Raw genomic sequence first — 24,955 nt, forward strand, 5'->3', positions numbered from 1 at the left:
GAATGGAGGAGTGTCTTTGCCTAAACACGTCCCCTTCCGTCTCAAAGGGTGGGACGGTTCTTCAAGGGCCTTCCAAAGCCTTCGAGAGCCGCCGTGGAGCTGACGCAGCACTCAGGCGACCCTGAGCCCCGATCTCTGTGTGGGACCTCGGAGCCTCTGCCCGAGACGCCCGATCTGCCTGGTGGCCCGGGCTCCCAGGCACCGGTGCACCTTCCGCCGCTGCCCCGGCTCCACTCAGCCACGGGGGCCCCCGGCCATGGCCTCCATCAAGGACCCTGTCAGAACACGGCTCCAGGCCTGTGTCCTGTCCCCTCCGGGCACTGCCCCCGGGCTGTTGACCCGCCTCTCGCTTCCTGGGCTGTGGTTCCTCAGGGCAGGGGAGCAGCATCCTCAGGGCCGACCAGCCAGGGCACTCGGCGAGGGCTCCAGGGAAGGTGCAGCGCCACGTGGCCGTGGAGCAGGAGGGACCGCGGGCCTCGTCGTGGGCCTCCTGTCCTGGGCAGCGCCCCGCAGACGCTGAGAAGTGTCGCCGAGGGCCTCCTGGCTGGTGGTCGGAGAGCTGGTGCGGGGTGCTGCCCCGACTCTCCGCCACTCTCCCAGTCACGCCGCCGCCGGGCTTCAGAGGTGGGACAGCTCGGAAACCCTGCTCTTACGTCCCGTGGTCATGTAGCCTGATCAGCTTTCATCGTGTTCGAAATCGTGTGTACATTTGCCCAACTGCGACTACCTGTCACGCGAAGTTCCCGGCACCCCTCTGTTTTCATGGGCAGAAGGGAAACGTGGAAAGCGACATGCAGAGAGAACTGGCCACTTTTTTTCAAATCCACAAAACATGAGGGTGCATCCTGCTGATGTGAAGGTCTATCAGTGGAAAGTGTTTATAAATGTTTCTGATAAGCCGAGGGGTCGCAGCCTCAGGACCAGCACTGCGGGTACAGCCTCCCCCCTCCCCACTTAGGCCGCCAGAGGGGCCGCTCCGTCAGTGGCCACAGAACGCGCGGCTTCAGCCCGCTTTCCCGGAGCACGCGGAGGGCTTTGTGCCAGGACAGTCACCTCGCAGGACCGTCCTGCCGCCCTGACTGCGGCCTTCGCGGGGCGCGGGACCTGCCGTGTGTGTTTGAGTAGTAAGGGTGCCGGGCTGCCAGAGACCACTGGGCCCTTTTGCGCAGTGGCCAGTCTACGCTGAAGCACTTGAGGCGGTGACTTTGACGCAGGCACTTGAGACTGCAGAGCAGCCACACGTCTGCCCACCTTCCTTCCTCACATAAATGTTAGCGTCTGTGCTGGTGTTTGCACATTTAACTGTAGAACATACCGTCACACACTTAAATTTTATCTCAGAAGTACATTGGAAACGTACAGCTGTTTCCTTTGAAAAGATCCGTGTTACCATTGTGGAAAGGCAGCGCACGCTGGGAGATTAAACTCCTGGCGTCTGGAGGTGTGCGCGGCCACCTGCCAGCGGCCGAACCTCGCACGGCCGTGTGCGCCGCCAGACGGTCCTCTGCCCGTGTTTTCCAGAAGGGCTGTTCACAAATGACGCATTGTGCTCTGTGCTTTGGTTTCTCCCTGGGATTTGAGAAATGAAACTTTCCATCAGTGGTAAATTCATAAGCTTGGGGCATGAAAACGTTTGGATTTGATACAAAAGAAGTTTTGAAAGGAAGATTAGTGGTTTAAACCAGAAGATTAGTCGCCCTGGGAAATTCGGCTGTTGAGAAGCAGAGTTCAGTCGCAGGCTGTCCGGCGACAGTTGATTGATTCCCACTGCCCCCCCCCCCTCCACCGGGACCCCCGCTGGGTGGGCCTGATAAATGTGATCGCCGGTCCAGCGCAGGGACGGTCCCTCTGTGTAAGACCACCTTGTTGGTGGTCCGGTGGAGTCCTCCGCTCGGTGGAAGTGGTTGTTTTCTGCCTGTTATGGTTGCTCTGCAATGGAGGAGCGTGGGGGAAGTCGGGGACAGGCACTGGCTGGCCCAGCCGGAGTGCCCCTGTTGCCAGAGTCACAGGAGCAGACTGAGTTTGACTTTGACTTTCACGGCGTCTAGTAGTTGATTCCTGCCCCTTCTGCCATGACCGAGTTTCTGGTGGTCGACCCTCCCTCCGTTTTCCGTTCTGAGCAGATGGTGACCCCTGGCCGTGCGCCCCCTGGTGGTGGGGATCCAGGGCCCACGGACATGGCCCCGCCTCCCAGCCGCTGCTTACCCATCCCCCGGCTCCCCAGGCCGTGGCTCTCGGCGAGGCCAACGGCTCGTGGCTCCTCCCTGGATGCGCACAGTTGCCTCACGCTGCACAGGAAAGTTAAGTGCATTCACGATGTACCTGAAAACCTTAAAAGTCCATTTAGGGAAGTGACTTCCACACCATAAAATTATGATGTTGTCTTGAGAGAACATTAAGTCCATCCCTCTGCTCTGGATGGGCCTTAAATCTGTGTTATCCGGACAGACAAGCCTCTTTCTTTCATAAATGATTTATGTCCCCTTTAAAGGTGTGGGAAAATGGAAATTTCAGTTTTCCAGTGAAATTCATTCTAGGGTCTTACAATGTTCATTGTAAGAATGCAGAAGCGTGTTTCATCCTGCTCATTTTTTCCTGAGGAAGGTGAGATCTCTTTAGTTATTACTGGGGAACACACACACACACCACCCCCCCACCCCCCACCCCCCCCCCACCCCCCCACCCCCGCCTCAAAGAGCGTCCGGCGGACCCCGCTGGCTTTTTCCCAGGTCAGAGTTTGGTCAGCTCATCTGGGCGGTAGCTCGGTCGTGTTTGTCTTCGTGGACCTTTTCTGACTTTCTCTGTTCCATTTAAGGCAAATAAAGGCCACAGCCTTCCGAAGTGCCGAATCCTAGTCCTTTTGTCTCTCTCTCCAAAGCTTTCGTGTTTTGTTACATTTATGTCTCTCTTAATTTGGTGACGTACTTTGTGTATTTCAGTGGGAAACAGTGCTGGGCTCTGGGAGACAGCTGGGCTGTTCCGCACATTGGCTTACCTATGTTAAACACTTGAGACTAATACCTCAAGTATTTTTTTAAGATTGTATTTGTTTATTTTTAGAGAGGGTAAGGGAGGGAGGAGATGGAGAGAAACATCGGTGTGTGGTTGCCCCAGCCGATGGCAACTGGGAGAACTGTGTGAGGTTCCAAGGTGCCTACTTTGAAGGGGACTGAGGCATCCTTGTCCTGTGTACGATGTTTCTTGTATCTTGTATCTTCTTCAGGAAATGTCTGTTACATGGCCTGATACTTTCTGGACAAGCTTCTTAGAACACAAAAACTGTGCAGGTCATTTATAGAATGGTTTTCAATGAATTTTCACAAAATCCATACTCCTTGTATAACCACACGGAGAAGTAGATCCTACCTGGTGGCCTGACTCCCCTCCCCCCATCCCCACGGGTAATGCTCCTCCTGACCTCTGACACTCCAGGTCAGCGCGGCCTGGCTTTGCGCTTCTGCGAGCTTTGGGATGGAAGCCTGTGCGATGGACTTCTCCCCGTGAGGTTCCCCCGGGTCGTGTGTCGTGTTAGCAACAGTTAGTGCCTTCCCGCTGCTGGGCGGTGTCCTCTGACCAGACGCACCCAGGTGTGCGGTTCTGTGGCCCATGGCGAGCCCCTGAGAGAGGCCGTGTGTGAGAGGTGACAGCTGATGTGGTTCATGTCACCTGTGAGTGTATGAATGCTGCTCATCCTAATTACTTTCTTTAAGTGACTGAAGGTTACCTGAGGACACTTCTCCTTCAGAGCCCAGGTAGAGACCTTTCTTGCTACTTTGAGAATAGAACGCCTACTTATAACAGAGATTGCCCAGTATTTCCCTTTGATAAGTGAGTATTAGTCCTAAATGGAAATAGCCCAGATGAACTTGTCACATGCTTTCGAATGGTGCTATCAGTGAGCTTTCAGCCTTCGCAAATATTATCTAGGGCACCGCATGTTTCAAGGGGGTCAAGCATTATTTGCTACTTAATTGGGCCAAATAGCCATCATTGCTACTTTCAAAAATTAGATCTATTTGAACAAGTGATTGTTTGATTGGATGAATGCCATGTTCATGTGCACTTTGCTCAGTTTTTTCTTTCTTCTTTTTTTTTAATGTTTCAGATGATGTCGTGCCGTATTTTAAGACGGAGCCGGGCCTGCCGCAGGTGCACCTGGAAGGGAACCGCCTGGTCCTCACCTGCCTCGCCGAGGGCAGCTGGCCTCTGGAGGTCAAGTGGCTGCGCGGTGACAGCGAGCTCACTGCCTACAGCGGCGAGTACAGGTAATGGCTGCCTGCAGCTGAGGCTCGTCCCGGCAAGGTGTCCGCAGTGTCTGCCTTGCTGGCCACGCCGGCACAGGGGTGGGGGTGGTGGGCTGGGTTTCCAGTGAGACTTCTAGGATGAACGGAGTAGGCTCGAACACATACTTAGAGAGGGAGCTACTAGTCTGAAACAGGTTGCATGTACACCTAGGAAGTCTGGCATCATAATTGTAAAACTGAGCCCGTTCGTGAAATTGCCAGACCAAAAAAGCTACAGGATGATAAATCTCCTTTCTCCTGGCAACAGCCCCCCCGCCCCCCCCCCCACCCCAGGAGGGCTACTACCTGACAGGCACACAGCAGCTTTAACTAGTCAAGGAGCCTTCTTAGTGAGCTCGTAGGGTCGGGATGGGAGAGGTGCCGCCAGGGCAGGGGGGGCACGAGGAGGGCGTCTGCGTCCGGCAGCAGAACCACCCGCGGGGGCTGGGCCCCGGGGTGCAGGAGTGAGAGTGTGACGCTGCGGGGCCCGGCACAGGACAGAGACGGGCCCGAGCCGTGGCTGCACCAGGGAAGCAGCAGCAGCGTCGGCAGCAGCAGCAGCAGCAGCAGCGAGCCTGGGCAGGTGGGCGTGGGGTCCTTCCAGGTTCACATCTGTTCGCCCTCCACATGCATGGGCGGGCGGTTGTGCTGGACGCTGCCGTTCTGGGCAGGACGGAGGATGGGTGCCTGGCGGGGAAGTCCAGGGAGCCCAGGCAGTGCGGATCAGCAGTGCCGCGCCCGCGCCCGCGCCCTCGTTGAAAAGGGGTGCGAGAGAGGAGGGGCTTCCTGGGGCTGTTCTAGATAGAGAGAGGGCCCCGCTCACTCCCCGCCTCGGGGGCTCCAACAAGGTGGTCCGTGCAGCACGCTCAGCCTGCACACGCGGTGTGGCGCGTGTGTGTGTTCAAGAAACATCCGTTTACGGTGTATATGGACATACACGCGGGATGGATCTCCTAGCTGGGTACCAACATTTAACCGTGGTGAGGCGTTCCATACACGTGCTTTCCAGCCCCTCCTGACCAGTCAGCAGGCCTGGCCCCCCCCCCCCCGTTCTGCACCCCCAGGAGCAGGCCCTGTGCAATGCCGCCCCTGGTAAGGCGCGGCCGTGCGGTCCCCCGTGCTCTCTGGCGCCCCCGCGGGGTGCCACCTTGGCGGTGCTCAGGTCCGCCGCCCGCCGCCCTGCACGGCCTCCTCTTCCCTCGTTAGCACTTCGCTGTTGGAGTGTCTGCCACTGGGAGCAATGACATGGTTTTAAGAGCTAGTTGACGTGGAGCGGACCCCAGTGTGAATGCCAGCTCCCCACCAGGCAGCGTGACGGCTGACTTCCGGCAGGGCGCTCGTGAACCCCACTTACGGAATCTGCGGGGGGGCGGTCACACCTCACTTGGGGCCTTGGGAGCTCGAATGTGTGTGCACAGCGTATTTTCCGGACCACATGCTACCTATTAATAAACCCCAGGCAGTGCGTTGTTGTAATGTGACATTACGGCTTGCTTTGTTAGGGGGCGTGTGAGAAAGAGAAACGGGGAACTTGGAAATGAAAACCCTGTGAGTCATGCATGGGCTTTAACAGCAGGTGCCCTGAGTGCAAACACTCGGTCCAGCTCACTGCCTGAGGGACCTGGCGGCACGCCGTCTCACCTGAGCGGTCTCTCTGTTCTTACCCGCACAGTGGGTGTAACAGAGCCCACCTCAGAGGGTCCCATCAAGACTAAATGGCAGCATTCTGGTGCCCTGGGGTGAAAGCAATGACGATTTTGAAGAGTCCAGTGTGTTCGTCCTGATAACCAGCAGTAACTGGACGACCCACGGCGGTGGTCTTCACACCGGGGCCCGGAGCCGTGGACAGTGGCTGAGCAGCTGATTTTGGGTCTTCCGCTTCCCCTTGCTGGTCCTCTGGAGCCGAGCTGCCCGAGTGCGCGCCCATGCGTGGGCGGCTGCCAGGAGTCCTCTCCTCCGGCTTCTCGTGCTGCTGCCCCCGTCTCACAGCAGGAGGGCCCCTCCCCGCCCGGGTTGTCCTGCCCCACCGCACCTTAGGGTGCAGGACACACACGCAGCTCGAAACATTGGCTCAAACCAAACATCGGGCTTCTAGACAGCCCATAGAAGAGCTGTCTTACCCTTCCCTCCAAACATGTTTTGTTTTTAAGTACATTTTATTGATTATGCTATTAAGTTGTCCCAGTTTTTCCCCTGTCACCCCCCTCTGCCCGGTACCCCCCTTCTCTCCAGCAATCCCCCCCTTAATTCATGTCCATGGGTCACGTGTGTAAGTTCTTTGGCTTCTCCATTTCTTACACTATTCTTAACCTCTCTCTGTCTATTTTCTACCTGCCAATGATGCTTCTTAATCCCTGCACCATTTACCCCATTTCCCCTTCTCCCTCCCAGCTGATAGCCCTCCAAATGATCTCCATACCTATGGTTCTGCTCCCGTTCTGATTGTTTGCTTAGTTTTGTTATTTTAAGATTCAGTTGCTGACAGTTGTGAATTTGTTGCCTTTTTAATGTTCATGGTTTTGATCGTTTTCTTAAATAAATCCCTTCAGCATTTCATACAATAAATGATTTGGTGATGATGAATTCCTTTAGTTTTTTCTCATCTTGGAAGTTCTTTATCTGCCTTTTGATTCTAAATGATAGTTTTGCTGGATAGAGCAATCTAGGCTGTAGGTCCTTGCTTTTCATCACTTTGGATACTTCTTGCCAGTCCCTTCTTGCCTGTAAGGTTTCTTTTGGGAAATCCACTGACAGTCTTATGGGAACTCCTTTGTAGGTAACTCTCTGCTTTTCTCTTGCTGCTTCTAAGATTCTCTATCTTTAACCGTTGGCATTTTAATTGTGATGTGGCTTGGTGTGGTCCTCTCTGGGTCCAGCTTGTTTGGGGTTCTCTGTGCTTCCTGGACTTATATGTTTATTTCCTTTGACAAATTAGGGAAGTTTTCCTTCATTACTTTTTCAAATAAGTTTTCAGTTTCTTGCTCTTCCTGTTCGCCTTCTTGCGCCCCTATGATTTGGGTGTTGGCAGGTTTGGAGATGTCCCAGAGGTTCCTAAGCCTATCCTCATTTTTTTAAATTCTTGTTTTTTCTTTTTGTTCTGTTCAAAAGTTTACCTCTTCCTTATGTTCCAAATCATTGGTTTGAATCCCAGTTTTCTTACCTTCTCTGTTACTTTCCTGTGGCCTATTCTTTGTTCACTTAGTATGACCTTCATTTCTTCCTTTATTTTTTGCCATACTCAGGGATTTCTCTGAGCATCCTCATGACCAGTGTTTTGAACTCTGCATCTGATAGTTTGGTTATCTCTATTTTGCTTAATTCTTTTTCTAGGGTTTTGCTCTGTTCTTTCATTCAGGCAGTATTTCTTTGTCTCCTCAATTTGGCAGCCTCCCTGTGCTTGTTTCTGTGTACTGGGTGGGGCTGCTTTGACTCCCTATCTTAGTAGCATGGGCTGTTGCAGAAAAGGCACCTGTGAATTGTGTGGGGTGGAGGCTTAGGTAATTGCCAGGGTGGGCAACCCACGTCACCACTCTGTGGCTGTGTGGGGACGGCTCTGGGAGGGGACAGTGCCACCCCCGGGCTTCTGGTGGCTCGCCCAGCGCTCGCCCTGTTTTCAGTCGCTGCACCCTCTTCCCGTGTGCAACTGGTGCCCCTCTGGCTTCTGCCCTGGTGTTGAGTCTCAGAACAGGTAGGTCTGCATACATTCTGTGACTGTGCTGGCCCTTTAAGTGGCAAAATTCTGGCAGTTTCTTCTGCCACCCCAACCCCTGCTGGTGTTTACAGCCAGAGGTAGCGGGGATCTGTCTGTCTTCCCTGTGCTGGAACCGGGCTGTGTGGTCTGGCCTGGGGTTGGGACCGCTGCTCCCGAAGCTGCCCCTCCCATCTGCTCCCCCTCTGCTGCTGCCGCCGCTGCCTTTTCCCGCCTCACCACCTCTCCGTCTCCGTGACCCGCCCTCCTGCCCGTCTGGGTGCACGGGGCTCCTTTCACTCCTCGGTTGTCGGTCTTCCACGCAGCCCGACTTCCTGACGGTCCCGAGTAGTACTGGTTTTGAGGTCGGGTTGTAATTCTTTCCATGCTTGGGGGAGGAGGCCAGGCGTGTCTGCCTACACCTCCACCTTGACTGGGGGTCCTAACCCTATCTCTCGTGGCTGCAAAGTGTGACACTAGACGTGGGGTATTCTGACCAGCCTTGGAGTTTTCTGGGTTTAGGGGCGCTGTGCATGCGGGCAGCCAGAGCGGCAGCAGGCTCTGGCTAGCTGCCTTCCTTCCCGCCCCGACTGTCATCAGAGAGGGCGCCGTGCCGCACGCGGGGAAGGTGTAACGAGCGCTGAGCGACTGCGGCCCCGCGAGAAACGGCGCCGGTGAGGCCGGAGCTCCGGCAGGCAGCGGCTCCCGGAAGGCTCCCTGGCTCGCACAAGCATGCATTAGAATTGGAGCAGCCAAGATTTGTTTGAAATTTAAAACAAGTTGAGAAATATTCTACTACTGAGCACCCTCTGCCTGCCTTTCCCCTGCCGAGCTTCAGACTTCAAGGAGGAGGGTTCAGAGTTCCCCTTCCCCCGCAGTCCCTCGTTCTGTCCGGACGCAGGAGGGACAGGCACTGCTGGGAGCTGGCGCTTCATGTTTCCCCCGACATTCCTGCAGAAGACACTTCCACTGAGTTTGGCAAAACATTTATTCCACACCAGGCCCACGCCTGGTTTTGTTACTTCAGTGTGCTCTGCGGCAGCCGCTCCTCTGCGGCTTGTTTCCTCCGCGTGCCTGCCGGTCGGCTCCCAGCGGGCTGCGTGCGAACGTGTGGTCTTCCGTGTGCCCGTCAGCTCCCAGCGGGCTGCGTGCGAACGTGTGGCCAGTGCTTTCTCTTCTTCCTGTTGTTAGTTTCCGTCTAGTTCTGTTCATTCTAGTAGTAACTTCCTGCATAATGAAACGTAAAGTCATTGAAAAAAATCAGTCACTTCCATCTCATTAAGAAACACATTTCCTAAGTTTTTAATGTTTAATCATTATTTTTCAAAATAGGTAATACCTTTATCGTGTTTTGATTAACAGTGAACATGTAACCCAGAAGAAATTTTTTAAAGCACTTTGAATCTTTTGGTCAAAGGAAATTCTCTTTAAATTGCCATCTATATGTATATTTTTATTTCAGAGAAGTATGATGGAAAATCAGTGTGTATCTTTAAGACATAAAAATATGGTACATTAGAATAAATGTCTGTGGGGTAAATATATTTAATGCTCAAGGTCAAAGAGTAAAAAGAAACAATATAAAAGTTGGATTGGATACAGAGTTCATTTTTAAAAATTAATAATGTGGATATCAAAATCACTGTACTTTGCAGATTCCACTGGATATATTTAAAACAGTGGTGTAACAGTTTTCTTTAAAAAGCTAAAACTACACTATGCCATTATTTTAAATGTGCAGCTACTTAAACTTGCGGTAAAACACCTTGGGCGTGAACTTAAAGACGCTGGAGGAGACGGAGCTCTTTCGGCAGCGCTGTCTGCACGCGCGAGTGGGCCTGCTGGGTGGTTCGGTGCGCTCCGGGTGGCCGTGCGCCGGAGGACGGCGCTGTCCTGTGGCCGGAGGGACTCGGTGCCACGGCCGTGAAAGTAAGCGGGCGCTTCGCTTCGGCTTCGCTAGAAACTCACCACAAAGAAATGGGTCTCCCCGAAGCGGAAGGGTCCGGGGCCGACGTGGTGAACTGCATTCCGTCCCCGAGGGCCGCAGACACCGGCCGAGATGGGCCATCAAGGACCTGTCGCGTCTTGCCATCGTTTTTCCAACATACGGAACCTCTCTGAACACCTCATGCTGCTTTTCGGACTCCCCTTTCACCTCCCCACTGCCAGTAAGCACGCTCAGCTGTCTCGCGTTTACCCCCGTGGGGCCGTCCCGGGACCCAAACTGAAAACACAGGCGCCTCGTGAAGATGGCAGCTGCCCCCCGCCTGATAGGAACCCCGGCCACCCCTCCCCTTTTGGTGTCAGTTAGGGAAATGCTAACCCTTTAAAACTGTGTAAATTCACTTGTGCAACTTCGACAAAAAGTAGCATTTTCTGTGGTGCTGCTGTGACGGCCCAAGGGCACGCCGGGTCCTGGCGAGTTTCAGATGCCGTGTTGTTCTGTCTGTGCTCGTGTCCGCGTGTCCTCGTGACCGCGTGTCCACGCAGGCGCTGTGTCGGCGAAGTGACAGCCATCGAATCGCCACGCCCAGTCTGCATACGCAGGGGTGACAGGCAGATACGTTCAGGTTTCTCCCCCAGAAAACCTTTATTCTAAGTTATTTTCTGTTTGGGGATAAAAAATATTTTGTGGTTATATTCAAAGTATATATTTCCAAGCCAAGAATTTCTTATTGCGAGGCACGACACCCGGCGTTACGAAGGAAGAGGAACTGGACACTCTGCACTGCCGAAGCTCTTCCGGCGTCCCCCTCCGCGGCCCGTCCCTGGGGCTCGAGCTCTGCGACAGCATGACAGTAGAACTTGGACGGCTGCTTGTTCTTGCCTATTACAGTAAAAAATAGGAATTGTTAAGGGGAAAGGTACTTTTTCTTAAGCCTTGTAAATAGACAAAAAATTCACAATGTGAATAATAAATATCTAGGAGTCACCTCTGTAAGAAATGAGTGGAACCGCCATAAAGAAAAGGAGCAGACGTCACTGATGCAAAAGAGTATCCTAGCCAGGAAATCTAAACCCTGCATAAATGTCAGTGCCTTTGAAGTTATGGTAGGAGTTTAGCCTGATTTCAATAAAAATCCCAGTGAGATTTTTTTAGGGTAACTTGATTCATGAGGTGGTTCCGGAGCTCATTCAGAAATGTAAACAGAAAAATATGCCAAGAATTTCAAAGCATAAGGTGAGTAATAGGGAGGAATTTCCCCTTCCAGTAGCATGTTAGAATGTCTCAGTGATTCACTGACATGTGAGTGGTATAAATATAAATATTCCAGGAGGGAGTTTGAACTGGACCATTGTGTACATAAAAATACACAAACTCAAATGAGCACTGGAACCGATGGTAAAGAAATCAGTTATTTGGAAACAATATTGAAAAATAGATCCTCATTTTATACCAAACACCAAAATAAATTTTAGGTATACTTAATAGTTACATTTTAAAAATTTAACTATTATAAGAAAATTATAAGAAAACAAAGGTTAATTAATGATCTATAAATATACCAAGACAAAGTATAAAAAGTATTGGAAAAATTCACCAAAAACAGATCACAGAGAGCCGTATCCAATCTTACAGCATATGGTCAAATAATCATCGCAAACGAAAAGGCAAATAAACCAGCAGAACACTCGCAACAAATCGGACAGGTCTGTTTGCGTAAGAACCTGGGGTTCTCCGAACACGGTGCTGGAGACGCGGGTTCGCGTGAGGTCCCCTACTCGGGGGTGTTCCCAGGCAGCGGGGCCGAGGCAGGAGCGAGGCGGGACAGCCCGCGCAAAACCCAGGCGGGGACGTGACCGAGCCGACGGTCACCGCAGATGGCCCCGGCTGGGTCCCACTGGGAGCTCAGGGAGCCTCGTGAGGTGTTCTCGGAGCCGTCTGGCCCGAGGGGTGAAAGGAGAGTCATCTGTGGGCTTCCTCCCTCGGTGGCCGAGTTTTGGCCCCTCGCCACCGGCCCCCCCCCGCCCGGCTGCACACTCAGGTGCGAGCGCCATGTGCATGTTCCGGAGCCAGGGGACTCTCGGGACGAGAAGCGGGAGCACGAGGCAAGGGCTGGCGGAAGGGTGCTGTCCGCTGCCCCGTGGGGAGCCAGTCCAGGCTGTGGGGGAGTGGCGGCCGCAGGCGTGGCTGCAGTGAGAGGCAGGTCCGGAGGGCTGTGGGCACGGAGCACCGGAGGGGCAGGCTGAGTCTGTTGTTTGGCCCTCGGTCTCACTTGCACCTGCTCTCCGGGGCCGCCCGTCAGAGTCCCCTCCTAGGGACAGTCAGCCAGTTTCTGACGGACTTCATACGGCAGGGTTCGTGGAGCAAGCTAGTTTTCTTCCTATTTAAGCCAGTGTCCTGATGCTGGTGACACGGGACTGCGGGTGCCACTGCTGGGGCCACTGCCCCGCTTGGCACAGGACACGCGAACTGCTCGCCCGGCCCGGGGCTCCGCAGCACCCACCACCACTGCCGCCCATGCATCTCCCACAGACCCACCTCTGGGTGTCCCAGCCCCAGATCTCCGAGTCCACGACACGAGTGGCCGCGGGTGTCTCGGGTCCGCCTCACCAAGACGCAGGCGGGACGCATCCTCCAAATGCGGGAACGGGGGGCAGATCCTGGGAGGCTACAGACGCCCACTGTCCGCCCCGGGAAGGGCCAGTGGAAGGGACTGTTCCGGGCTGAGAGGGCCGGATGCTTCTTCCTGGAGGCCCTGGTGCTGCTGCCGCTGCGGCCCCTCCTGAGCGGCGGGTCAGAACCGCGGTTCTTCTGCTTCGCAGAAACGGACCTCCAGACCCTCGGTTTTATCGTGATCGTGTTCGTTTTTGTTCAGTTCGCTCCTCCTGATAATGGGCTGGCCTGGCAGGCGTCCTGTCCGCCCCGCAGGACCGTGCTGTGGTGCGTTGGCTGCAGACCTTCCCTGCCGTGCGTACGCGAAACCGGAGCAGCATTTTCTACGTTTCAGTGGCATATGGTCCTGAGATTTTTATCATATTTTCTTATAAAGAGCCAGGAAACTTCCTCTGCCTAAAAATGTGTTTATAAACAATAGGCATGCCGTGAATATTCCCATCTGTTAGGGGAACACAATTTGTATAAGAATTCTTGTAATGAGTGGAGTACTTTGCAACGTTTTTGCATGTTTTTCCCCCCGGCGATAGTCAACTGAAGATACGGTAGGACACAGCAGATGCCCGACGCCCCCGTCCCGTGGCCGCTCCCCTCCGCCGCCGGAAGGCAGTGCCGTTCTGTGCGCCCGTGTGTGGGGTCGCTGCGGGAGCGCGAGGGGATTCGGTGTCTCCTTGGGATTCTGCAGGAAGGATCGTAGAACGAATGGTAGCCACATAGGTGGCTCTGCGGCCGCGAGGGAGCCGTCCGCACGGGTTTCAGACGTGCGCGGCGACGGCTGTGCTTGCTGCTCCCGAAGCTCGCGTTGGCGCTGCTTTAATCTAACCTCCAAACGCCTCCTCGTCGTGGTCACAGTATATAATAAACACTGCTCGTCCTCCTACTTTTATTTGTGGTTTAAATAAATGGCACTAAATCCTTGCGTTCAGTTCAGTGTTATTCTGACTATATTCACTAATTAATTTTTTATTTGAGACGAACTAGTCCGCAGAAAAGAATCACATTTTGAAGATTACAACTCAGCAATGTTTTCCTCATAAAAGATTTTATTAGTCTTGCCATAGCATGTCAAGATGGTTATCAGAGGGAAAACACACTTCCATTAATATTTGCTTAATACTGAATTAGCTTTGTTGTCCAAATGTTTTAGTCACTTGAAAAGTATGCCTATCAGTTCCTTCTTCAGGCTGAATATTTGGACATATCTGAGTAAAAAGATGAGCAATTAGTTGAATTCAAGTGATTTCAAGGTGTGCTTTGGAACTGAGCAATAAAACACACCACACGCGGTACCTCGGGCCTGCTTTCACTTGTTCTGATTGCGCTCTGTCAGAGAGAGTATTTTTAAATTGAGGGGACTCTCACCAGAACATCTCTTCAGTAAAGGATAGCATCGCCGCGTTTCCTGTCCTCCGGAAACTAGGCGGCCATTCGCCCGGGATTGAGCTCTCCTTTCTTATGACAGACGCCTCCCCGCGTGTGAGAGGCATCCAAGCCCCAAACCTTAAACCTTGTTCTTGATTCATTTGTGAACATGGCCTAGAAACCAATTAATGTGCTCTCTTATGTAGCGTGACAGGTTTGGCCTCGGAGCTGTAAAACTCACTTTAAGTGGTTCTGGGTCATATATCCTACTTGCTCGTGGATTTCAAAACATCCTAAGTTATAAAACTAACAGTAAACCTGAAGCAAGGCTCTAATGGAAACTGTATCTTCCATCCACATTTTTCCCCTATAAAATTTTACCGAGGTTTTCCGAAAGGCGTTGATTTGAAGGATGGTCGCTTCTAGTCATGGGGATGGAAAGTACAAAGGAAGTGACTGTTCAGCCATCCAGACAGGTTTGAAAATCAGTGTAAGGCCACGTGGGGGGGCGGAAGGGAAGCACGCACACCGCGTGGGGAGGCGTCCACGGCCTTGAGTGGAGAGGCCACGTTCCCCAGGAGGTCACTGCTCGTGATGTCATCCGTGCCACGTTCTGGAAGCACTGGTTAAACTTCCACGAAAGGTGACACAGCACATTATGTTAAGTCTGTTGCCAGTTCTAGAAATAATTTTTAGAAATTCTGAGAGAGAGAATTACAAAGACTTTGTAGTGAGGGGTCTAGTTTAAGTGTAACGGTTTTTAGCTACTTCATTCCTTCAATCCGCTGTGAGCGACATCCCCTGCACGCACGGCGCTGTGGCCACCCCAGGGGGACAGCGATGGGCCAGACCGATCTGGACCCACTTCATGTCGTGTTTCCAGCTAGCGGGGAGACGTCACTGGGTAAGCTGCAGCTGCAGCAAGCGTGTCGGCCAGGGAAGGGTCGCCTCGGTGTGAGTTTACCGAAAAGGGAGTCTCCGTTGAGCGGCTCCCAGCTGCGATGCCAGGCTGCCCTGGAGGGGCCACCGCTAACACACGTGTCTTGTGTTCGGCAGGTACGTCATCCCGTCCCTGCAGCGGCTGGACGCCGGGCTCTACCGCTGCGCGGTGCGGAACAGGATGGGAGCTCTGCTGCAGAGGAGGTCGGAGGTCCGAGTCGCATGTAGGTGCTCACCCAGCGGTCCCTGTGGTCAGCAGCGGCCGGGGCGGGGGGGTGCTCATCAGAGTCACTGTCCGCCTCCCGGGGCCCGAGATTCTGTCTCGGGTTCTGTTTGGCGTGGAGCCATCGCTAACCGCGGCAGAGAGATAAGTAAGCGGCTGGCGTGGCTGGTCCAGGGACGGCGACGGAGCTGATGAGGGTAGGGCTGCTCTTTCGGTGCCACCGATGGAGGGCCCGACAAACCCCGCGGAGGATTCAAACACAGCAATGGGGCCAGATGCCTTCTGTCTCATAGACTAGTTCAGTTGCTCATAGTTTTCACTGTAGTTTGATTCGAGTGTTTTCAAGATAAAAAATAAACCCAGTTAGATAAAATGTCTTCAGTCCATAATCGGTCCTCTCCAGTGATGACTTGTCTAGAGAGAGACGCTTTAGCTGCACAACAGGGAGTTCATGGGTTAATGTCCCCGCCGGTGGTGGCAATGTAACGGTGACTTGGTTAACTCTCTGTCGGCCGTTCAGGAGGATGAGACTTTGAGGAGCAGTCCAAGGAGCTGTCCAGAGGCCGCGAGCATGAGTCCTCACGCAGCCGTGAGGACAGGACCGGGGGCGGGAAGTTGGCCCAGGCAAAGCATTCCACACTTTTCTGTTCCAAAACCTGTGACCAGAAGACGGGCCTGTCCGCCTCATTAAGCTGTGGACTCGCTCCCAAAAGTCTCTTCATTTGAAAGAAATCAAAGTGTTGTGAAATTATAAATTACGCACTAATACATCGTGCGAGCAGTCGGAGCACTCTCCAGAGCCCCTGACTGCACCGCGCTGGCCGGCCTCGGCCGCGCTCTCTCCCTGGTCGTCTGGGCCCCAGGGGGGGCCCGTAGCCTTCCGTGTTCCCATTCTGTGTTCCCGTTCCGTGTTCCCGTTCCGTGCACACGGTGAAACCATCTCCGGCTATTTCACCGTTCTGGAATTGCTAGTGCTGCAAGTGGGATGCAGCTGCTAACACGTGTTTAGTTGTATTTCGCTTGCAAGGAAGGCATGAATTTTTCTGAACTGTGGTGGTGAAGTCACTCAGCTGAATCTGTCTACAGAGTAATTTAAAATTTTTTTCAACTGAAAAATTGGAAACGTAATAAATAAAATCATGCCACAAACATATTTGAATAAGTTAATAGCTTGGAATTTACTGTGCTACAGTAAATTCTACTTTATAAAATTAAATTTTAGACCTCTCATTTAATTATTTATCTCCTTGTTTCTATCCTTTATCTCTTATACTTTCTCTTGTCTCTCTCCTCCTCTTTGATAACGAATTTTACTTTAAATTCCTAATCTGTTTAATTAGTTTATCTTTTTCCTAGAATATTAAATGCTGCTTATAATATAGGAAATAGTTTTTTTTTATCAAAAAGCCATTGATAATAGAGATATTCTGTGGACTATTCCAAATTTCTATACATTCAGGCAAATATAGTACATGCACCCCATCTGTGCATGTTCACATAAATTTGTCAAAAACCTCAAATGTTACTGATTTAAAAATTGGCCACTTACACCCACATTCTAGTGACTGCTTTTCCCCCATGAGCCCATTTTTAAAATTGGTAACAAGTAACCCAAAGACTGGCACCAAACCTGCCTACCGCAAGCTGAGTCGGCAGTGTGGGGTTTGGAGAGCCCTCTAACAGTGAGTCAGGGGTTAAAAGTTCTCTCTCCCAAAAGATGTCTGAGGGGAGACAGACAGCCACCCCAGAAATGGAGAGAAGGAGACCCTGGTCAGGGCGCCCGTGGGTGCTGGGGTGAAGCCAGCTGGAGAGGCCGGGGAGCTGGGCGAGGTCCAAGGGCTCCGTAGCGCCGAGTCTGAAACCGGTGCATGCGGCTCTGGGAGCCTGTCCACAGGCCTGAGGGGCGGGAGCGTCCAGGTCCAGCGGGGGGGGGCGCCGGCAGGGCCGCGCTCGCATCCCCCCGCCAGTCTGCGTCCTCGGGCCACCGCTCAGTCTCTGCCTCCTGGCTGCCCCTCTCAGCGACACGGGTGCCCGCTGGGAGCTACGGTTACCTCCACCTTGGGCCCCTCCCCTCAGAAAAGAGCTTCCCAGGGCTTCACAGGCCTGTGTCTTCTCTGCAGATATGGGAGAGTTCGTGGACACGGAGCAGAGGAACACGGTCCCGCAGGGACAGGCGGCGGTTCTCAACTTCCCGCCCATCAGCAGCTGCCCCCGGCCTCAGGTGACCTGGTTCAGAGACGGACACAAGATCATTCCCAGCAGCCGAATGTGAGTGCTTTCAGCCCTTCCAGCTCCAGGCGCGAACCGCTGCACTTGTCGACACCGATCACGCACTGAGTTTGCCGGCCGGTCTTTGCACAGAGTCACGTGGGCGGTGGCCCTGCCCCCCTCCTTAAGGGGCAGCCGCCTTAAGCTTGGCGTGGAAACGTGCGAGAGGTTAAGGAAACAGCCAGGCACCCCAATTCTTGGCATGCGCGCACCCTGCCCTGCCCTGCCCCTCGTGGCGCCCTGTGTGAGTGCGGTCTCTGAGACGCTGTGGTCAGCCCCGAGTCGTGTCCACCTCCGAGCTCGGACTCGGCGAGCCGCCGGCATCGACTGGCAGCGTTAGGGCTTTTCCTCTCCTTATGGCTGGACACCCCTTTTTTTGACGGGAAAGCCGTAATTGCTGCTTATTTCTGTCCGCCCTTTTACCCCGCCGTGGCAGCTTTGTTTCCCGTCATCCAATTAGCGGCCCTCCCGTCTACCGCAGAATGGCTGCTTTGTGATTAGTTAAGCATTATTTCAGGGCGTTCTGGCCATCTTACGTTAAATTTATTTATCTAATGGCAAACGGATTTTCTTCACTTAGTTTTAAGTGATTAAAAAGAACATGTAGCGTACACTCCGTCACTGGCGTCGTGCCGGGTCATTTCGAGGCAGCGCGTCACACTCCGGGGTCTCGGAGGGGCGCGTCCGGGAGGACCCCGGAGCTGCCGGCGTGAGCGGCGAGTCGGACGTTCACGGCGTCAGACGGCCGCGCTGAGGCCAAAACCACGAGCAGAAAACGCTCGGGTTGTTTTCCAGAAAGGACCCGCGAGAGACGCCGTGCTGGGTGGGTTTCGGACGGCAGGGCCCGTGGGTGCGAAGCCTGCCTCCCCCACCAGGGCAGCGCGGGGCCCCCCTCCGTGAGCCCAGCCTCACAGCCGCCCACCCGGGCAGCTGGACCCCGCTCAGACCGAGGCTGTCCTCAGGTTTCTCTAGCAGATGTTTCTGTTCTGGTTATTGGAAATAGGGAAAAGATGGAAACATAGATGTATAAACCCTATTTTAATTCTAGTTAAAGAGCAGTTACCTTAGAAATAGGGTAACTGCTATCCTTTCTTTATGTTATTACAAAGTTGCTTAGGTATCCACCCCTGTACGGATCCCAGTTTTAACACGTGACGCTCGAGCTGGGGAGAAACAAAGAGGAACGGCCGTCTCTCGGTCTCCCAGAGGACTGCGGGCCAGCGGGCGGGCGGGCGGCCCAGCCAGCTTCCCGGGAAGTGCTCCGGCGGGCTCTCCTGCGGCAGGGGGGCCGGGGGCCGGCTGTGGTGGGACGGGTGCTGGGGAGAGCTGGCCGGGGAGGGGTGAGCGGTGGAATTCGGGGTCCCCTCCACCCCGGGAGCTTCCGGTGCAGGTCAGGGGGCCTCGGCTGGCGGCTGGCGGCGTGGGAGGGCGCTCTAACCCGGTGGCAGAGGACCACCTGGCAGCTCTTTCGCTCGCCTGCGCTCTGCGTCTGTCCGGGCGGCAGCGCGGCTCCGAGGACAAGGACAGAAGAGTGTGGAATGAAGTTACGACTCTCAGTTTTTTAAGCTTTTTTGACTTGCAGATCCTTGCTAAAGACTGTTTCATTCCCGGTGAGCTAATAATGTAGAGATGCTGGTGGGGCTTTCGCTTCGCGTCACATCAAACACATGGTCTGCTCGCCACTGGGGAGCGGCTGCTGGTCTCCGGTCTCCGCGGAAGGGTGTTCCCGTGCGCCGCTTCTCGACAGAGAGGCGAGGGGAAGCCGGTTATGGGGTTCACGGGTCTGCAAGGCCCTTCGGTCTCAGGGTCCCCCCTCATCACCACCCCCAGACATCTCAAGGGCCCGCTGCGTGAGTGAGGTGTCATAACTCTGTCTGCATGTGGTCCCCTCCGCACGTGTCTCGGCACCAGAGATACGTGCGTGACTTCCCACCTGCGGGAGAGCTCGGCCCCCGCCCCCCGGTGGAAGGGCCTTTCACGTCCCCCCCACCCCCCACCCCGTCCAGAGGACTGGCAGACAGAAGTCAGAGGGGCTCTTCCAAAGCCAGAAAGTTTGCCTCACAGTGTCTCCCCGTGTTGAAACAGGCCAAGCTCTTGCGTCTGCTTTTGACCTGAGCCGCTGAAGTCAGGGCCCTGACAGACTTTTCAGCATTACCTCATAGCCTTCAGTACGTCAGCTCTGCGCTTACAGTTCAATGATTTTTTCTCATTTTCAAGGGAAACAGTAAGTCTACTGTTTCCTAACTTGAAAATCAGTTGCTTAGCCCGTTAATAATTTTAACTGCAGCTACTGTTTATTGAATTGCTACTTTCACTGTGTCTTCTCTAGTCCTTCCAGCTGCCTTCTGACAGGCGTAATTAGCTCCAGCGAGAGCCCCCTCCCCCGACGGAGGGTGGGAGGGCCGCAGGGCCTTCCCAGGGGCGCACAGCTGGCGCCCGGCCGAGCGGGACCCCAGCCCGGTCTGCCGACTCCACTCCCACGGCCGCTTCCGCGTCAGGCCGGTTTTTCTCCTGGCTTGGTTTGGCTGAGCTGTCCCTGTGCTTTGGGGTTTTTTCATGCACTGCCTTAGTTTGTTTTTATTTTTTCTCCTTTTCTACAACACCAGCTTTCCGTTGGAAACACCGTAGGGTAGGATGGGTCACCCTGGGTCACAGGCACACACGGATGCTCGTGTGCACGTCGTCGCAGAGCGTGCCTGTGCGTGCACGAGGGTCTTCTTGTCCTGGGTCTGTCGGTCGCTCGCTTTAGAAACATCTCCTGAAGAGGAGGCAGGCATGGCCTCCCAGCTAGGGCGCCGGCTGTGTGGAGCTCAGAGGGCGGTGGTGAAGGGGGATCTCCCTGGGCAGGGTCCCCAGGCGCCCCGGCACGGGGCGGGCGGCCTCCGGGGATGGAGGGGCAGTCACCATGAGCAGGACCTGGCGCCCCATCGCTGGCAGCCTCCTCATTCTTAAGCTAGACGTTCGTTCGATGCGGAGGTTTAGGTCATGTGGGAGGAATGGCAGCAGAATTCGTCACCATCCCTGGAAAAGTAGCTGGTGAGGGTCCCGGTGGTGGCTCTTGAGAAAGGCTGGCGGAGTCACCGGCCCGGGGCGGTGCGCCCGTGGCGCAGTGCGCAGGCGATGGGTCACAGAGCCGTGCACTTGGGGCCTGAGTGGTTGTACTAACCAGCGTCACCCAGCACATTCAACGCGACTTCTCATAACAAGGAGCACGTGCGAAGCCCAGGCTGCAGGGTGGGCGCTTTTCCGTCCGCCCCCCCCGGCAGTTGTTGAGGGCAGGCTGTGTGCCGGGCTCTGGGCGGACTCCGGGCAAATGGCAGAGACAGAAGCCCCTCCGTGCAGGTGGGAGGTGACGGCCCGACGGATGCGAACCTGACCCGCCAGCCGGTGGCACAGCGAGGACGGAATGAAGCGGGTGGTGGCGCAGGGAGCGCGGGCTGGGCGGGTGCTGTTTTAGGTGTAGAGTCGGGGGGGCCTCTGACAATGAACCGTATGAGCAGAGAGCTGAGCGAATCGAGGGGGAGGCACGGGGTGTATCCGTGAGGGCAGCAAGTGTGGAGGCTCTGAGGTCGGGCCCCAGGAAGCCCCCGGGCCGGTGTGGGGCTGGGGGGGGGGCTGCGGAGGAGCTCGTCCGGGTGGCAGCGGCCAGCACCGTGGGCCCGGGCTGCTCGGCCGCGGCGTGGACTTGGGCCGTGACGGAGAATTCAAGCAGAACACCAACACAGTCTCGCCTATGGTTCTTCCGCCAAGAATGGTGTTGTGCACAGACTGGGGGGTCACGGAACAGGAAGCCGGGAGGCCTGGGTGTGCTTTGCCGCAGTGACCCTGGCGGCTCCTGTCGGGGCGGTTTGGACGGTGGTGGCGAGGAGGTCAGAGGGCGATGGGTTCGGAAGCAGAGTCGGTGGGTGGGGTTTCCCACTGGGTTGGGGGTGGGGCATGGCAGAAGGTGGGGGCCACGGGTCTCTAAGACTTGCGGGTGGAGTCACCACTGGGACAGTTTGGGCGCAGCAAGTGTTGTGGGGTGGGCGGCGGTGTCTGAAACCCGTGCTGAAGGTGTGGGTGTCAGGTATGGGGCAGACGGGCAAGAGGACCCAAGGCTGAGACGGCCGTGCACCTCAGACAGACTCGGAGTCAGCCCAGAGGTGGGGCGTTGGCGCAGGGACGGCGGGTGGAGGTCTTCAGAGCTCGGTGTTGACGGTACCAGCCAGTGAGCGAAGCCCAAAGAGGCGGCCACATCAGCAAAGATGCTCTTGTCTGCAAGTCACAGAGGACAACTGACTAAGAGAGAGCAAATGTGTCGGGGTGTTCACAGAACACGGAACCGAACCAGAAGGACAGGACTGGGTCGTGCCCGGGCTGCTCCCCAGGCTCACGGAGCAGGCCCGCTCTGCTGGCCTCCGGAGGGTGTCCAGGCCCTCAGTCCCGGAGCCTGTGAGGACGTGGGGACACGGGCAGAGGGGGCTGGAGCTCGCGGACACGGCAGGGAAGTGACGAGGCGAGGCGGTGGCAGAAGAGGGAAAAGGCTGAGTCTCCGCATCGTGCAGCCGAGCTCAGCGTCCGCACCCCGAGGCCCGCACACGCCCAGCGCCGGCAGCTCTTTCTCTCGGCGTCTCGCCCCAGACTTCAGCGGTGAGGGTCAGCGCCCTGGGCCGCATGTGCAGGTCCTGTCTCTTCACGTAGCTCCGGCCTCCCCCGGGCGTGACTGTCCGAAACCTCCGGGTCTGTGCCTCCGCGCGGTGCGGTGCCTAGCAGGTGCGCGGTGCTGGCGTGGCCGGAGGAACGAACGAGCATGAGGCAGACCCACGCGGTATCTGCCAGCTTCCTCACCAGAGAGGGAAAGGACACTGTCAGTGAGGGGGGATGCAACTCGGGGAGCCAGACAGCTCTGTGAGAGGAGGGCGGCGAAGTTATAATACTCAGAACTCTGAACAGGAGACCGTGGGTTTTGTTTATCTGAGAAGATAAACAGACGTGTGTCTATTTTTCTTTTTTTTTAAGATTTTATTTATTTATTTTAGAGAGGGAAGGGAGGGAGAAAGAGAGAGAGAGAGAAACATCAACGTGCGGTTGCTGGGGGCCGTGGCCTGCAACCCAGGCATGTGCCCTGGCTGGGAATCGAACCTGCGACCCTTTGGTTCGCAGCCCGCGCTCAATCCACTGAGCTATGCCAGCCAGGGCTGCGTGTCTATTTTCCTAATGCACTGAACCCAAACAGTCGGTGTGCCGTCTGTGCACGTCGGAGGTCAGGACAGCCTCGTCCTCACAAATGGAGTCTGATCTGACGCTACAACTGTTCTGTGCTGTTTTGGTGTAGATACATGCTCTGTGTTTCATTTTACTGCTCAGAATACGAAACGTGCGTGCTGGTGTCACGGGGCGCTGCTCTCAGCTCCAGGAGGTGGTTCCCGGCAGCAGTTACCAGATTAGGACGCGAGCACTCGTTCTGTGCAATGCCATTCTTGTGCTTAATTGCAGGTTCTCGCGCTCAGATTGCGTCCTGCAGCCTACCTGACGGGAATGTGCGAGCTCGGTGGGCCTGCCTGGGCCTTCCTGGACGCGCGAGGTTTGTAGATTAAATGTTGTAAACCTCCAGCCAGCTTTGTGAGGCAGCTTGCTAGCAACGATCTGAATCGTGAAGTGTGGGCAGTGAACAGCGTCCCAGGTGACTTCGAAGCTGTCTGACTCATGCCTGTGCGTGCTTAAATGCTGGAACACCCGCCACCTCATTACCGCCTCCTCGCAATTGCTTCCAGAGGGTTTGTCCACATTAGCGCTGGTATTGGAAGTCACGGCTTAATGGCCGAATGAAGGAGATCTGGTTGTAATGGTATTTTTACAGTTAACCGGGCTTTCAAAATAATATGCTTTTAAAAATTTTATATTATATTTTATGGGCATTTTGTGAATGTTTGTAGAGTATTTTGTACTGGTGAACTGGGCCATCTTTGCTGTAAGCCAGAAAGACCAGATGGCACCAGCCCCAGACCTGCTTGCCCGCTGACCCTGACCTTGGGCCGACGCCACCCTCCCCTCTGCCTCAGTTTCTCGTGTCGGGGTGAGGCAGGTGTATACTAAACGACCCCGAGAGGTGCTCCGGAGCAGTGCCCACGGCCAGTTCGGCACCTGCCCCCTCTCCCTCAGCCACCCACTCAGGAGCGGCTTCCTGAGCACTTGCTTAGTGCCGGACCAGGGACCGGAGCGAGGCTTTGGGGGTGCTGCCGGCAGCGAGCTACGGCGGCCCAGTGTGGAGCCAGGTTAGTACACAGGATACCGCCGGGGAGGGTGGACCTCGTGAGGGAGCAGGTGCGGCGGGGTGGGAGGGAACCGAGCAGCCACTCCGCCGTGCATGGCCGCGGACAGCCTCTCTGTGCGGGGGACATTGTAAAAGTCCCTTTCCCGGGTTACAGTGACCTGTGCCGACGCGATGCTCGGGCTTGCAGCACAGGGGCTGATGGCTGTCAGCGCGCGGCTGTGATCCCCGTCCCAGTGAGGCCCCTCGGGCAGTGGGCGCCCCTCCCCCTCCCCCTCGCCGCGCACCCACCGCTAGTCCGATTCCTGCTGACACAGGTTAGCCCTGGCTGTTCTGGAATGTCTTGTCAATGGGGTCGTAGAATACGAAACCTCTTGTGTCTGGCTCCTTTTACCCCACGTCATGCCTGTGCGGACTCAGGGCGGAGTTTAACACCAGTAATTATTGATGTTGCTGAGTGCCGGGCAGCGTCTTCAGCGTCGCCTGTGCAACGCTTCCTCCGGTCCCCGCAGCAGCCCGGTGAGCTGTGCTGTTCTCACTCTCGCTTCTCCGGTGCGGCGGACTGAGGCCGAGGGAGGCCAGCTGCTGCCTGTGCGGGCGCTGCCTGGCTCCGAGCCCGCGCTGCCCTCAGCGCTGTCCGCCCTCGCCGGGCGGTGCGGATGGGGCCGGCCCTGCGGGTCCGGAGGGCGACGTCCTCCTCGTCAGAGGGGTTGGTGCGTGCAAAGACAGGGGCGGGGGGGCTCGCGGCTGCTCAGCGGAGGGGCCGGGCCGGCAGGTGCCGTGAAGGGGCGGGTGCAAAGCCAGGGGGCCTGGAGCGGACACAGGCCTGGAGGCACCGGACAGCAGGAAGGAGTCTGGCCGTCACTCCCTACACAGGGAGGGGGCTTTGAAGCGTTTGTGGGGGTTTTAAAGATTCTTTTGAAATTGTGGTAAAACATTTGTAACATGAAATTTACCGTGTTCACTGTTTTCCAGTCTGCGGCTCAGTGGCAGTGAGGCATCACATTGTTGCCGTCCGTCCGGAACTCTTCGGTCTGGTGCGGCTGAGACTCTCCCATCCCGCCCCCTGCCCCCCACACCTGCCCGGCACCCGCCATCCGTCCCCCTCTCTGTCTCTCTGCGAAGCTGTTCTAGGTCCTCAGTTAAGGGGAGTCATACAGTATCTTTTTTTCCCATTTTCAATCAAACACAGCATTTTGAGTTAATTACAGGTTCCCGTGCAGTTGTAAGAAATAACGCGGGGAGAGCCCATGTGCCCTTGGCCCAGCCTCCCCAAGGGGTCACAGCACGCAGCTCGGAGCCGCAGCGTCACAGCAGGGAGCTG

General features: G+C 55.5%; 1 protein-coding gene across 1 annotated transcript in view; it reads left to right on the plus strand.

Annotated features, from left to right (window-relative positions):
• Positions 1 to 4,135: 4,135 nt before the first annotated feature.
• Positions 4,136 to 24,955, plus strand: part of SDK1 (sidekick cell adhesion molecule 1) — a 287,191-nt gene continuing 266,371 nt past the window's right edge. The window contains exons 1-3 of the mRNA XM_045824331.1: positions 4,136 to 4,265; positions 15,008 to 15,114; positions 17,234 to 17,381. Of these exons, the coding sequence (XP_045680287.1) occupies positions 15,072 to 15,114; positions 17,234 to 17,381 (191 nt within the window). The 5' untranslated portion in view covers positions 4,136 to 4,265; positions 15,008 to 15,071. The remainder of the gene's footprint in view (positions 4,266 to 15,007; positions 15,115 to 17,233; positions 17,382 to 24,955) is intronic.

The sequence above is a fragment of the Phyllostomus hastatus genome, unplaced genomic scaffold (genome assembly GCF_019186645.2).
Source record: "Phyllostomus hastatus isolate PE091 unplaced genomic scaffold, TTU_PhHast_1.1 phas_contig_150, whole genome shotgun sequence".
NCBI classification, from domain to species: domain Eukaryota; kingdom Metazoa; phylum Chordata; class Mammalia; order Chiroptera; family Phyllostomidae; genus Phyllostomus; species Phyllostomus hastatus.